Source organism: Equus quagga, chromosome 7, assembly GCF_021613505.1.
Source record: "Equus quagga isolate Etosha38 chromosome 7, UCLA_HA_Equagga_1.0, whole genome shotgun sequence".
Lineage (NCBI taxonomy): Eukaryota > Metazoa > Chordata > Mammalia > Perissodactyla > Equidae > Equus > Equus quagga.
The window spans coordinates 135,393,985-135,406,905 of NC_060273.1; the positions used below are offsets into that span (position 1 = coordinate 135,393,985).

The following is a 12,921-nucleotide window of genomic DNA, read 5'->3' on the forward strand; positions in this document are numbered from 1 at the left end:
ACCAAGTACTCTGCATGGCCTCCCTAGGACCTGATTCACCAAGTGCCCCGCATGACCTCCTGAGGTCCTGATTCACCAAGTGCCCTGCATGGCCTCCTCAGGACCCGATTCATCACATGTTCTGCACGGGCCTCCCTAGGTCCTGATCTGAACAAATATCCAAATACTCTCTTATATGGGATGACTTGGGAAATATGAGTACTGACTTGGTATCTGATGACAGTAGGGAATTAATTTTTACCTTTTTAAGGTGATTATGATATTATATTGGGTTTGTTTTAACAGTTCTTGTCTTTTTAAGATACATACTGAAATATTTATGAATGAAGTAAGATGTCTAGGTATTTGCTTCAAAATTATTAAAAAAGGAAAAAAGAAAGCCATTGTATTTTCCAGCAGTAACATAGGAAGACAAGTTAAATGTATTTCTATCAATTATTGTTTAAATGTCAACTTCCTGGATGAAAAGTGGCAACCTCCTCAAGCATCCAGTGTTGAGCACTTGAGAGTGATCTGAGACAGCTAGCACCCTCAACTCTATATGCACCTGTGGAACAGATGCACAGCATACACATGTGCAGGCACCACACATGTGCGTCACGAGCATACACACACACACAGATACACTCATACCAGACACACAACACACATGTGCAGGCACCACACATATGTGCACACAGCATGCAGATATACACATACACAGCACATGCGCACGCAGCACACCCACAACACACACAGCAAACACACACACAGGCACTGCATATGTGTGCTCATAGTGCACATACAACACACAGAGAACCCACATGCGCATGCATGTGTGTGCATGCACAAAGCACACATGCACAGCCCACACAACCCACATGTACATGTGTGCACACTCACGTGTGCATATACACAGTACACATGCACATACACGTATAGCAGGCAGAGGCAGACACCAGAGCAACTGTGCGTATGGAAATGCTGTGTGTGTCTACATGCCACAAAGTACATGGACTTGGAATGGCACTGCCCTCTTCACCCCTTTCCAGCTATAGGGAGCAGAGCAAACTAGGTGATGTCCCAGCCGTTCCTCACAGGTGAGAGGCAAGCATAAACAGTGCAGAGTTATTCCAGACAGGAAAGAGAAGTGAGTCGCCTGCAGGGGAGGATGTGACACTGTGAACGTGTTACCTGTCTCAGTTCCTGGGCGTCCCCCTCAGAAACGAACGTCCCACTCGTCTGTAGCTGAAGTGGCCTGCCTTCCTGGCTTGCTGAGGAGGGCTCTTGGTGCACTGAGCGGTCCATCAGCCCAGACGCTGGAATGGAAAGTCAAACAGCAGTGACCTCTTCCGGAAGGTGTGAACAACACAAGAACATTCAGAGCTTTACAAAGAGTGGTGTTTAAGGCTGTCGAAGTGTTTTCACAGGCATCTACTGGTCTGTGGCCTCAGTGCCTGCTGGCTGGTGGGTGTGATAGGTCCATCTCTGTCAGCCTCTGCTAAGCTGAGTGGGGTGGGTCTGCCCAGCCTCGCCTTCTCCCCCGACGAGGGCTGCTTCCTTTCCCACACTGATCAGAGCCTGGAGCACTGGAAACACTCAGGGTCTAGCTCTTTATCCAGGGGTGGTCACTGTCTCTTTTTCTCTGAGAGAAGACTACAGACTTGGAGTATACAGCATAACATGTGTTGAACCCTGCTGAAACACACATGAATACATGCTGGGACCGCAGTGCCATCTGATTACCCCCACAGCATGCTGCGGTTCCAGAGAGTACAGGAAATGGCCAGCTGGTCAGGCCAAGCACAGTGGAGTGTGGAGCTGTGCTAGGGCGGGGGTGAGTTGGAGTGCTGCACGCGGCCAGGCACTGCTCAGGGGTGTTTCCACCCACACAACACCTGTGCCTGGGTAATCTCGCCCAGGAGTGAAAGGGCAGCCTGGCGAGAGATAGGAATAACCAAGGGAGGCTCACGGCCCCTCCTGCAGTGTGCCACCTGTCCTTTATTTAAAGAGCTGACTCCAGCTGCAACCTGGCACTGCAGGGCCCAGATAAGAGCATCAATTAGAGTCTGTCTCCTGCTCTTTTTCATATTACAGATCACCTCAGATACACAGCATGTTTGTTTATTAGGATGCTGGAAAGCAGAGGGCACACTAGGCCGAGACCTAGCAGTCTAGATTCCAGCACCAGCTCCTCTGAGCAGCCTTTTCTCTTTCAGTGGAATGGGGAGCATAGGGGACCGACAGGTGACCCCCACATCCTTCCCAGGACCCTGACAGTAGTAAGCAGGGCCATCTGGCCAGAGCAGCTGGGAACTGCGAATGAATGTATTGCCAGGAAAGGAAGGAGGAGGAAATCACTGGGTAAAGCTCTCTCAGGGAAGGAAGGAGGAAATCATTGGGTAAAGCGCTCTCAGGAAGAAGGAGGAAATCGCTGGGAGGAAGGAGGAAGAAATCGTCGAGGTGACTGTCAGCCGGGGAAGGAGGAGGAATCACTGGGTAAAGGTTTCGCTGACCTGAAGAGCAGGTGGCCAAGCGGTGGCCTCCAAGACCTGCTGCCTGGGCAAGCCCCTCCTCCCAGGTTAGAGACCAGCCACCCTGGACATACACACACCCTGTCTGTTCTTATTTCTTAAAGTCATTCTTACAAATTAACACTCCTGGAGAGTGCCTGGCTGTGCAAAGAAGGCCTGGCCTCGTCTGGGATAGACACAGGATGGAACAAGGATGAGAGCACAGTTTCTTAGGATCCTAGAGAGGAAAAGGGCCTAGGCCAGAGGGAGTGGAGCTCAGGAACTGATCGCTGGAGCAAGACGTGCATGGAGGCCAGACCCAGGGTCCCAGACCTGCGAGCTCCCCTCCCCTAGGCCTGTCTCCAGTGGGAAGGAAGCCCTCGTGCTCCTCAACTGTATGCCACCATGAGAAGCGCATCCACACAGAACCACCAGACCCTCAGTGCATCTCGGGGGTCTGAAAAAGTCTCTCATGACAAAACCCTTACTAGACACCATGCACTCAGATGTCTGCTTTTCTCATTCGTTCTTTAAAAAAAAGCTGGTTACAACCAATCAAACTGATTTCACAACCTGCATGCTACAATCTCCAAAGGGCCACCCTCCGAAGTCCAACATCCTGGGGGTTTATTAACCAGCACAGAACTCTCCACGGCATGGAACTCACTGTTGCTTGGGCTCAGGTGATCTAAGATGTCACTCACTGAGATGTTACATAATGAAAAGCACTTTTCTAAAATGGCCAGCAGCCGGACACTGCAGGGCAAGGCTTAAGATACGACAGCAGAAACAGAGGACGTGTTCCACTGGTTACTGTTAGCCTGAAGGAGAGGCCCCCCGACACGCCTGGCGTTAACCATCAGTGGTCATGAGACAGCCAAGTGCATCTCCCTTGCCGATGTCAATCCCGCCAACCGATGATCTAGCCCCCTGGCACCTCGTCCCTGGCAGGCTGGCCCTCGCTCCCCTGTACTCAATCTGCAGCCGTCAGCAGATGGGATGTCCCCCAGGGAAAGCCTGGTGGCCTGTCCTCCACTGGGCCCTTCCACCAGCAGCAGTCTTCCCTCATCGGTCCTGGTATCATTCAGTTTGTGCCCTTTGAAACTAACTTGCTCGGTACTACACTATTTATTTTTTCAGCATCTTCTCAAACCGGGATCTCCCCAACTAGCTCTCTGAGAGCAAGGCCCACAGTGACTCACACTTGTGCCCAGCACTGTGCTCCTTCCCTATCACTCTGGCTTCCATTTCAACACCTTTAGCTATACAATATACAGAGACATACTGACTACTTTTGAACGTTTAACAAAATGGATTTTACTTAAACAACCAAAAAGCCAAAACAGGATTTTTCTCCCTGGAATACACTAAGTCAGGGATGTTTTTCACAATGAGCTGCAGGGTCAGTGGGATCCTGCCTAGCACGGGCTCAGCCACCCCCAGTGCTGTGTTGAGACTTAAGTTGCTGACTCAGTTACTTCAGTGCTTTGAAATAACTTCTGAGAAAATTAATTTGTTTCCGTATAAGATGGGTTTTGTCTCTAAAGTCATTATTATCTCAGTTAAACAAAATAAGCACAAATGGTTCAAGCTACAGGGGAACATACAGATGATTTCAATTTCCAGGAAACATGAGGCAACGAGGGGAACCCTGAGCAAGAGCTGGGCTCCAGGAGGCAACAGGACACCAGTCTCCTCTGTGCATCAGATGGACTCCTGACCTCACCGCAAGTTCAGAGCAAAGACCACCAGGGCCTGAGCTGGGAGCAGAAATGAGGCTCCATGCCTGTCTGGCCACAGGAGAGTCTTTCTCCTCATCCCTGGGCCCCCAATGCCTCATTGATGACACAGGGAAATGCCCAGTCCACCCAGGGACAGACTCAGAAGTTTATTGGGGTGGGAAGCCCTTTCAGAACAAACACAAAATGCCCATGCCCTCCACACAACAGCAAGTTTAACAGAGAGAAACCTAAAATGGAGAGAGACAGCAGTCTCAAAAGGTTACAATTAGAACTGACTCTGCAAATTTACAAAATTAGATGGTGCACAGCTTGGGCCCATGCGGCCTTCGAAGGGATCAAGTGGGTGAGGGCTGAGCATCTCCCCAGGATTTTAGCGGTGGTCAGGGGGTGCCTAGTTCCTAGTGACCATATGGGGCCTGTGTGTGATCAGCACAGTGCCAGTGTCCTAGTGACCACATAGTATCTGTCAGTGGTCAGTGTGGTGCCTGCATCCCAGTGACTACACAGGGGCTGTCAGTGGTCAGACTGATGCCCACATCCAAGGGTCAGACTCCACTGCCTGAAAAGATGGTCTTACATGGATGATCCTACACAGGGACTTCAATGCCTCAGATGTTTATTTACCATCACACAGAGATGTGTGTGCCCTCTGTCCAGACAGATCAGGTCTGGCTCTGGAGCACCTGTCCCAGTGCTGGGCAAGATTTCCAGAGGGTGAGTGAGTGGTGACCGGAGGCCTCTTAAATTAGATGGTCAGGAGCCCCATGGATGAGTGGTTAAGTTTGCATGCTCTGCTTCAGCAGCCCAGGGTTTCACTGGTTCGGATCCTGGGTGCGGACATGGCAAAGCTGGTCACGCCATGCTGAGGCAGCATCCCACATACCACAACTAGAAGGACTCACAACTAGAATATACAACTATGTACTGGGGGGCTTTGGGGAGAAAAAGGAGAAACAAAATCTTGAAAAAAAAAATTAGATGGTCAGGGAAGGCCTTTCTCAGAAGGTGACAGTCAGCAAACAACGAAGACAAAAATCACTACCCAAAAAAACCCTTAAAAATGCTATGTACGGACCTTGCTCTGATGTGATGAGAAGCGCTCTGGGGTCTTCCTCCCAAACCTGTCACCCAGTGGATCATGAGACAACAGGAGACAGAGCCCAACCGGGGGACATTCTACAAAACCTGACCACTCCTCCTCAAAACCATCAAGGTATCAAAACAAGGGGTTTGAGAAAGTTATAGTCAAGAAGAGCCCAAGGAGACGCATGCTGAAATGTCCTGGGGGTCCTTGTGGGGCCCCAGGACAGGAGAGCCCAAGATCTGGGTAACATCTGGACTTCAGTGAGCAACGATGCATCGACAGACGCTTGTTATGCTAACGTCAAAGGACAGCGAGAGGGGAAGCTTGGGTGTGGGGGCCACAGGACTCTGTACTATCCTTGCAACTTCCCTGCAAGTCTGAAACTATTCTAAAACTAAAAAAATTATTTTAAAGATGTCATGCAGAAAAACAGCAGTTTCAATGCTCTTGCCTAAGGTGGAAACCGCCGGCCTGTGTCATTCCTGAAGCCCAGGATCCTCTCCTCCTCCCCGGCCGCCATCCTGGCCACCCCAGGCCCTCACCCGTCTACATTACACATTACTACCGAGGTCTCTGGAAAGTTCTGCTAGACACTGACTCACGGCAAACACTGGTCGCTTTACCAGACCGCCACCTTCTGGCCACATTTCACCAAAACAGCTCAGTGAGGAGAGGAGTGAATTTCTGAGAGGTCAAAGTCACGGTTTCCACCTCTGCCGTTTCCGTGGTTTCCAATGTGGAGCAGTAGAAACAGAGGTGCTGCAGGTGGCGTCATGTCGGCAGATGCCACCGCAGCAGAGCCAACAGGCAGAGCATGCTCTCGCGGCTGGGCTTGGATGAGATGACTGCAAAGTTCCTAGCAAATCAGATACCTTCCTGCTTACTGAACTCAGCATGCTAGCTAACCCCAAACTCCTTGTCAGTGTGCCTCTCAAACCACGGTGGTGAGCGCACACCCCCAAGGCAGGGTGGCTCACAAGCGGATGGCACTTCTCGCTTGGTCCAGATTCAGACACACTGCAGGGATCCCACCCAGAGGCTAAAGTTAGCACCAAGATGAAAACCCATCTGTCGTCCTGGATGTGGCTCAGCTCATTCCACACACATACAATCCATTACTGTGATGGGCGAGGCCACGGTCTCCAGTGATTCAATCCAGTCCTGGTTTAGGTGTTGCTGGGAAGGTATCTGAGATGTGGAGAAGACCTGTTAATTGGCTGACTTTGGGGAAGGGAGCCTGTCCTAGACAATCTGATGGGCCTGGCTGAATCAGCTGAAAGGCCTTAAAAGCAGATTTGCGGCTTCTCTGAGGAGGGTATTGGGCCTGTGGCGAGCAGCCTCAGCCTGTGCCCAAGAGGTCCAGCCTGCTGTTCCTGATGGCATGTGTGCAGAATTTGCACCCATCTAGCTTCCTGCAATCCCACTGCGGCTATGGAGGCCCTGGCACTCATTCCGTGCTCCTCCCCAGCTCTGTCTGCAGCCTGGACGCTCTGGGTCAGAGCTGCCATCTCACCTTCCAGGGGCCCGCCCTCACAAAAGCAGGCACAGCAAGTTCACACTCTTCCCACTACAGCATGACGTCTGTGCCACATGTGGCACGCTCGCTTCTGCCATCTCATTCATTACTTCTGTGCCATGTTCTCTCTCTGAAACCACCATGCCTGATATAAAAGCCACAAAGTGGCGGAGCTTCATGAAGACAAGGGCTGTACATTTCATTTAGTCTTGCTGTCAGGGCAAGGGGGCCTGGCACCATGCCTGGCACAGGGCGTCTGAAGCAGCACCCGCAGAACTGGCAGCCGACGGCACTCTGCATCCAGCCTGCCAGCCCCGGGCCTCCTCCCAGAGGACAGCAGCAGTGGGGCAACTCAGTCAGAGACACGGGGTGTCAGAGAGGCTCCCAGGCTGGCTCCAGATGGCCATGCCTGAAGGCCCTTCTGGCCAGGTCTTATGTGGGCTCTGCAGCCCACCCTTCTCAGCCCTTCTATGGGCCAGCTTCTGAGTCCTGCCTTAAGTGAGGGCCAAAGAAGAATCTAGAAATGCCAAGAAAGTAAGTTTTTGTTTTTTTTAAAGATTTTTATTTTTTTTCCTTTTTCTCCCCAAAGCCCCCCAGTACATAGTTGTATATTCTTTCGTTGTGGGTCCTTCTAGTTGTGGCATGTGGGATGCTGCCTCAGTGTGGTTTGATGAGCAGTGCCATGTCCGCACCCGGGATTCGAACCAACAAAACACTGGGCCCCCTGCAGTGGAGCGCACGAACTTAACCACTCGGCCACGGGGCCAGCCCCAAGAAAGTAAGTTTTTGAATTTTCACATGGACATTTCCAACATTTCAGTAGTTATGGGACCAGATCTATTATCAAGTATACTTCTTTTGGAAACCTGAAGTCATCTAGAATAACATAAAAATATTCATGTGTTAGGGAAACAGATTACATATTGGAACCAAAATCAATCACTTAAGAGAACAAGAAAAGGAAGTGAAATAGTGACAAACATGTCTCTTCCTTTAATAGACACTCAGCCACCAAAGAAGTCACGACAATACAGAAGTGACATCACCTATAATGCTAGTATTTGAAAATATCAGAATATTTTACGACTTTGGGATTTCTTAAGCAGGGCTCAAAAACAAACTTAAGGGGAAAAATGGTAGATTTGACCACAGCAAAATTAAAGATTTCTGTAATAGAGGCTGATGGTCTGGGAGAAGTATTGGCAGCCTCTAAAGTCAACAAGGGATGAATAGAATATATAGGGAACACCTGCAAATCTGAAAAACAAAGAGACAGCCCATTAGGAAAAAAACCAGAACAGGCAATCCACAGAGCAAACCCGCGGGGCCAAAAGCAAATAAAAAGTGTCCAATGGTCCATCTCAGAATCAATCAAAGAAATGAGATGCTATAAGATGCTCAGAATGCAAAACGGAGTAGTCAGGGATAGCAGGTATAATGTGCTAGGGAGGAGGTAGGGACCCACGCCCTCACCACATGTGGACGTGGGATGTATCCATGTATTACCACCCACACAGACCCCTACGGCCATGCCCAGCTACCCCATCCACACCCCACAGAGATGCAAGAGGGCACTGTGGCCACACTGCCAGGGAGAGAGAGGGTTTCACAGTACCTCACAGACGCCAAAAAACAAACTCTATGAGACGTAGCTTTCAAAGATTCTGATACCTAAGCACACTGGACGGTGGGCTGGGAAGACTTGATTGACCGCCAAGAGACCAGGAGTGCAGAGGGACGGGAAAGCCACCAGAGCTGGCGGGATGGTGCCAGTTAAGATCCTAAAGTGCTCGTTCTCAAATCAAACAGAGGAAAGAGGTGAAAACACCAAATTTGGAGCTTCCCTTTGCTCTGAAAGGGTCATCAAAACCCTTTCTGATTTATTTGGAAACTCACACAGTTCTCAAGTGTGTAATAAACCTGAGTGATTTGAGACTCACAGATGGCAAGTACTAAGGAAAACGGTCTGAAATTATTTTTATTTACATACAAATGGGCAATCGCTAGTGAGCTGAAACCAGTAGCTGCTCAAGTGATGCATCATGTCAACATGTACCAAGGGGGTGCTGAGTCTGGTTGTGACGCCAGAGGTCTGTGCACAGGCTGTTTTGACAGGCACTCACCTGCATGCCAGACTGAGCAGCCCTTCTCTGCCAGGGAAGAGGTCCCAGTGCTCCCGAGTGTCCTGGTGTCTTCCAGCAACTCCATCTTCTCGCTGAACTGTACTTCCAAAATGGGGATGACCTCTGGCATCTTGGCAGATATCAAACGATAGGCTATGTCTGGCTTCCCAATAAACCGCTGGCGGATGCTAATTTCGTAAGGTGTGTGAACCTTAATGTCATCTACATCTTCTCGTTCAAATCTGTGCATGAGCAAAGAATCTGAGTCATGGATCTCCAACCCAGAAACAAGGACGGTGAACCTTCCTGGTTTAACATGAGATTCTGTTCTTTGGGAAATAACAGCAGGAATTCTGATCACTATCCCTTCTTTCCCCAGAGCTTTGGAATTAGCCATTGAGGTGCCTCCCCTGGTCTTTGTTTCTGACGGCATCTTCCAAAGCTTGGAGCTAAAGGGCCACCAAGAAGGAGATTCCAGTTCTGTCAGCAACCTAAAAGAGCAAATGAAACACAGACAACTAGTCAATTGATTTTCGATACTGTTTTTAAAACTGCTTTTGTCTTTATAAAGCACTTTACTGTTGTACAGTTTTCTTTTCCACAAGCACTCCATGAAGCAGAAAGAGCAGGAATTAATATCCCCAAGTTTTAGAAAAGAAACCGAGGCTGAGAGCAGCAGGACATTCACCTGCAGACACAAAGCTAATCAGTAGTAAAGACACAACCAGAACACACATCTCCAATCAGAATGTTGTTTTTTTCACACCTGACGCTGGATACTTTTGACTCAAAATAAATCCTGATCATAATCTCTAAAGGACTGTCAAACAGAACTTTTTGGCTTAATCTGTACTGTCTAATACAATAATAGGCACATCTGGCTACTGGGCCTCTGAAGTGCAGCTAATGCAACGAGGAATGGAATTTTAAACTTAATTTAACGTGGCTCGTGGCTACCATACTGGACAGCATAACTCTAAAGTAGCCAGTAATAACGAGTCAATAGAGGAGGAGAAAATGGAAGCAGGAAAGGAAAAGCAAAGGAACAAAGATCAAATGGAAGAAACAGAAAACAAATAACAAGATGGTGGAATTAAACTCAACCATATTAGCAATTATACTAAATATAAATGGACTAAATTCTCTAATTAAAAGGCAGGTTGTCAGCCTGGGTCAAGAAACAAGACCCAGCTATATCCTGTTCACAAGGGACACTGTGAAATATAAAGACACAGATAAATCAAAGTAAAGGAATTGCAAAAGACATATCATAGCAGAAGTCACTTTAAGACTAGGAGTATTACCAGGGATAAAGAGGGACAATGCAGAATAGTAAGAGAGTAAATCCAACAGAAAGACTTAACAATACTAAATATGTATGCATTTAGTAACAGAACTTCACAATTCATTAAGCAAAAATTAACAAAACTAAAAGGAGAAATAGACAATACAGTTGTAGATTTTAACAAATTTCTCCCCATGATTGATATAGCAAGAAGACAAAAATAATTAGTAAGAATATAGAAATTTGAACACTATTTAACCAACTCAACCTGACTGATATTTATAGAAACATCATCCAGCTGCTGAATGCACTCTTTCCAATTACGTTTAGAACATAAAAAAAAGAGTATAACAAGTTTTAATAAATTTCAACCATGTCCTCTGTCCTCAAATAAATGAAACCAGAAATCACTAATAAAAAGCTCACTAGAAAATCCTTAAATATTTAGAAATTAAACACAGTTCCAAATAAAGGAAATTAGAAACTATTTGAAGTGAATGAAATGGAAAACATGACATACAAAAAATGGTGGGATGCAAACAGAGCAGAAGTTTATAGTTCTCAATGCATGTATTTGAAAACTTCTTAGAAAAGTTTAAAATCAGTGATCTAAGCTTCTATCTCAAAAAGTTATAAATTGAACCCAAAGTAAGTAGAAGAAAGGAAAAGCAGCTATCAGTGAAACTGAAAACAGAAAAAATACAAAATACTAACAAAGCCAAAAGTTAGCTCCTTGAAATAATTTAAAAAATTAAACTCCAGTAAGAAACGATCAAGAAAAAAAGTTAAGAAAATGCAAATTACCAATCAGGAATTAAAAGAGGGCATTGCAATAGATACTTCAGCCCTTGAAAGGCTTATGGGAATATTATATCCAGTTTTAGACCAAAAAATTGGACAACTTAGATGAAATAGACTAAATACTTGAAAAGTCCAACCTTCTAAAACTGAGGCAAGAAATAGTTTAAGAATATGACCAGCCTCACAAAGAAATTAAATCTGTACTTAAAAATCTTGTCATAGAGAAAACTATTATCCAGGTCGTCTCACTGATGAATTCTGCCAAACACACAAGGAAGAAATAACAATTGTACACCAACCCTTTGAAAGAATAAAGCAAGAGTGAATGCCTTGCCCGTTCAGTTCACAAGACCACCGTAACTCCTACACCAAAACTCAGTGAGGATGGTACAAGAAAGCAAGTACGTAGCAGTCAGTAACACAGATGCAGAATTCCTTACAAAAATATTAGCTAATCAAACCTAACAATACATAAAAAAGACTATTATGTCATGATAAAGTGATATTAATCCCAGGAAACTGAGGTTGAGTTAACATTTGAAAATTAATCAATGTAATATATCTTATTGGTAGAAAAACAGAAGGAAACTCGATGATCGTCACAAAAGATGCAGAAAAAGAATCTGATAAAATTCAACATTCATTCATGTTAAAACTTCCAGCAGAAACAGAAGGAAATTTCCTCAATCTGATACAGAACATCTATAAAAACTTACAAATAACAGCTTGCCTAATGTTAAAAAAGTCCATGAGATCAGAAACAAAGTAAAAAAATGGGCAGACCTCCAAACTATCTGAATTTTGAAAGCATTCCCCAAGTCACACGGATCTAACAGCAAAGGGTAGAGCATTATCTGCACAGGCATTTAAGCATAACCTCTGCCAAACCAAAAGCTGACCACTGAGCCATGCTGACGCAGGGACAGCCCCTGCGAACCAAGCCAAGCCTGAAAATCAAAACATTTTAAAAAAATTTAAAAAGCTGAGCAGAGACAGCAGATGTTGCATATGACAGTGGAATGCACTCCACAGAATCAGTCCAGGCAGATGATTAAAATGAACAAGCAAACAAAAACCACCACCAACACCACCACCTCGCAGTGAGGAGAGAGAGAAGAATCCAGAGTTATGTAACAATGTATTAGTTAAAATGCCAAGTTTTTTAACAAAAAAGTATGACACATGCAAGGAAACACAAAAGCGTGAGCCATACACAGGAAGAAAAATAATCAATAGAATCCACTTCTGAGAGCACTCAGATATTGGCTTTAAGAGATAAGGATTTCAAAGAAACTACTGAAAATGTTAAGAATTAAAGGAAATCATGTTAAAAGGATTAAAGAAAAGCATGGTGATGCCAACCTTAAAAATAAAGCAGCCAGCTATTTTACCAGCAAAATGAGTTTATTCAAGAATAGCCAAAGAATTGCAAATCAAGATGTGCATGCTATGGCAGACCACAGAGAAATCCAACAAACAAGGGAGAGGAACATCATTTTTTGGGAGAAAGAAGGAAATTGGGAGGGTCGTTCTGCATGAAAGTCCATTGAGAAAAGCAGGAGTTCAGGATGGTGGTGGTTTCTTATTGGCTGAGTCGCTGGGGTCGTTGACTTCTGTTTGGGACGGAATGCATATTTCTTCCTGTAGTTAAGAATTCTTTCTTGTTGACTCTTGTTGGGGCCTATAACTGACCTCAAGTGGTACTGCGGGGGAGCTCCCCCTTCTGGCCTCCTGACTCCATTTTAAATGAGGTTTCCTTTTATTAATTTTCAGTGACAATGATTCATCAAATAGAGACTATCAATAGAGAGGTAGAAATTATATAAAAAGAACTAAATGAAATTTCTCAAATCAAAAAGACAATAACAGAAATAAGAA

At 46.0% G+C, this 12,921-nt stretch overlaps 1 protein-coding gene across 3 annotated transcripts in view; it reads right to left on the reverse strand.

Moving 5' to 3' along the window:
- SNAP47 (synaptosome associated protein 47) overlaps window positions 1-12,921 on the reverse strand; it is a 53,156-nt gene that overhangs the window by 15,255 nt on the left and 24,980 nt on the right. For 2 of the 3 annotated variants that reach the window (XM_046668080.1, XM_046668079.1), the window contains exons 4-5: window positions 8,958-9,448; window positions 1,174-1,298 (exon numbers count right to left, since the gene is read on the reverse strand). In XM_046668080.1, the coding sequence (XP_046524036.1) occupies window positions 1,174-1,298; window positions 8,958-9,448 (616 nt within the window). Of the gene's footprint in view, window positions 1-1,173; window positions 1,299-7,594; window positions 7,711-8,957; window positions 9,449-12,921 lie in introns of those variants that run through there. The other variant, XM_046668081.1, reaches the window with a different exon arrangement.